The sequence below is a fragment of the Corvus brachyrhynchos genome, unplaced genomic scaffold, assembly GCF_000691975.1.
Source record: "Corvus brachyrhynchos isolate BGI_N302 unplaced genomic scaffold, ASM69197v1 scaffold146, whole genome shotgun sequence".
Lineage (NCBI taxonomy): Eukaryota > Metazoa > Chordata > Aves > Passeriformes > Corvidae > Corvus > Corvus brachyrhynchos.
Genome location: NW_008238960.1, coordinates 1,870,211 through 1,871,974, shown reverse-complemented (window position 1 = coordinate 1,871,974; position 1,764 = coordinate 1,870,211). Strand labels below are relative to the sequence as shown.

The 1,764-nt window shown below is 44.1% G+C and overlaps 1 protein-coding gene across 3 annotated transcripts in view; it reads left to right on the top strand.

The window, feature by feature from the left end:
• The first annotated feature begins 1,244 nt into the window (after nt 1-1,244).
• The window catches only part of SALL3 (spalt like transcription factor 3), a 25,478-nt gene continuing 24,958 nt past the window's right edge, over nt 1,245-1,764 (top strand). For all 3 annotated transcript variants that reach the window (XM_017738641.1, XM_017738642.1, XM_008637126.2), the window contains exon 1: nt 1,245-1,539. In XM_017738641.1, the coding sequence (XP_017594130.1) occupies nt 1,461-1,539 (79 nt within the window). In that variant the 5' untranslated portion in view covers nt 1,245-1,460. The remainder of the gene's footprint in view (nt 1,540-1,764) is intronic.

The window sequence follows — 1,764 nt, the reverse complement described above, 5'->3', positions numbered from 1 at the left end:
ATGGACAACAGGAAGTGACCACCACCACCAACGGGGAGTCTCTGCTTGGAGAAAGAAGCTGCAAGACAAAGAAGAAGGAAGGAGAGGTGAAAGACAAAACTGCCCAAGGTCTTCTGCGTGTGCGTGCGTACGCTTTCGAGAGCGGAGAGAACAAAAGTCAGCCGGGAAGGGGAGATAGAAAGAGCGACGGAAAAGGAGACAGGATGGAGGAAGAGCTAAAGAGAAGCATGTGAAGATCAAGGGGAAAGAGCAGTACAACGCCGAAAGAGAAATCACGCCGAAAAGAAAAGGAAAAAAGAAAAGGCATACACAAAAGTTTCTTTTCCTCCTGGGAAGAAATTACTCACACACACATAAATCAGATGCTTTGCAGCTCAACTTCTGGGGAAAGAGAGACCGAGAGAGCAGAGGACGCAGAGTGATGTGAAGAAAGAAAAGGGAAAAGAAAAAAAATAAAGCAAAGAGAGCAGAAAGCAGAGCAAAAGAAACTGAGAGACGGGGGGGGAAGAAAGCACGACAGACAGAAAAGCGAAGATCGTGACCTTTTCCAACAAGTGAACCTTGCACATATGTTGTGTAAAGTGTGTGCAAAACAGATTCCAGAGCAGAGGACGCAGAGTGATGTGAAGAAAGAAAAGGGAAAAGAAAAAAAATAAAGCAAAGAGAGCAGAAAGCAGAGCAAAAGAAACTGAGAGACGGGGGGGGAAGAAAGCACGACAGACAGAAAAGCGAAGATCGTGACCTTTTCCAACAAGTGAACCTTGCACATATGTTGTGTAAAGTGTGTGCAAAACAGATTCCCTCCTGCGTGGTGCGTGTGTGTTTCGCTGCTGCCGTTATCATGAAAATTAATTCTTCTATTAACCCCAAAACCAATGTACATCATCTTCCAGGAAAAAAATGGCTTTTACATTAACCATCAGTGCTTTGCAGCAGCATAGAAACATCTATCTGAACAGAATTGCTTTCTATGTATCTGTTGCTTGTTTGCTTTGATACTGTGGTATCAACATTTCAGTAGAATCTATAGAAAAAAAAGTCTCATTTGTAGCTGCCTAAGAAATACTTAATTTACTTTTTAATGAAGTTCATTACTTAAGACTTTTTATGCTACAGTATTGCTGGAAGCTGGAACCTGACCCCACTTTGCTTTTTCTTTCTTCACATATTTGCTTTTATCATGTCAGTTTTACTCAAGTGACACTGAAATATGCAGATTTTTTTCTCTTTTTTCCCTTTTTTTTCTTTTTTTTTCTTTTTTTTTTTCTTCCCCTCCGGGGTGTTGGTTGCCTTTTCTGTTGTTTGTTTGGTTTGTTTTGCAACTCGACTTTTATTTGTGAACAGTTATTTCCAGCCCCCGAGTCCCCTTCCTTCGTTCCCAATTCCTTCCCCCCTCCTTTCCACCTCCACGTCGCTGATGCCTCTGCAAAAAGCAGAGTCAAGACGGCTCAGTTAGCAGCATGTCTCGTCGAAAGCAAGCGAAACCCCAGCATCTCAAATCGGACGAAGAGCTGCAAGCAGAGGTAGTTTCTGAGCACGGTAAGGGCTCCCGGCGCCTCTTTCTCCTTCTCTCTCTCTCTCTTTTTGTGAGTGTGTTTCGGATGGAGATAGGTGAATTTATGGTGATGGTGAACATGGGAGCGCAATTACTCTGCAGCGGGAGAATGGGAATTAGAGCAGCCGGGGGAAGAGGCAGCGGAACTGAGAAGTTCTCAGTTTAGCCAAGTTTCTGCAGCCCACCCCCTGCCTAACCAGCCCTCCCAG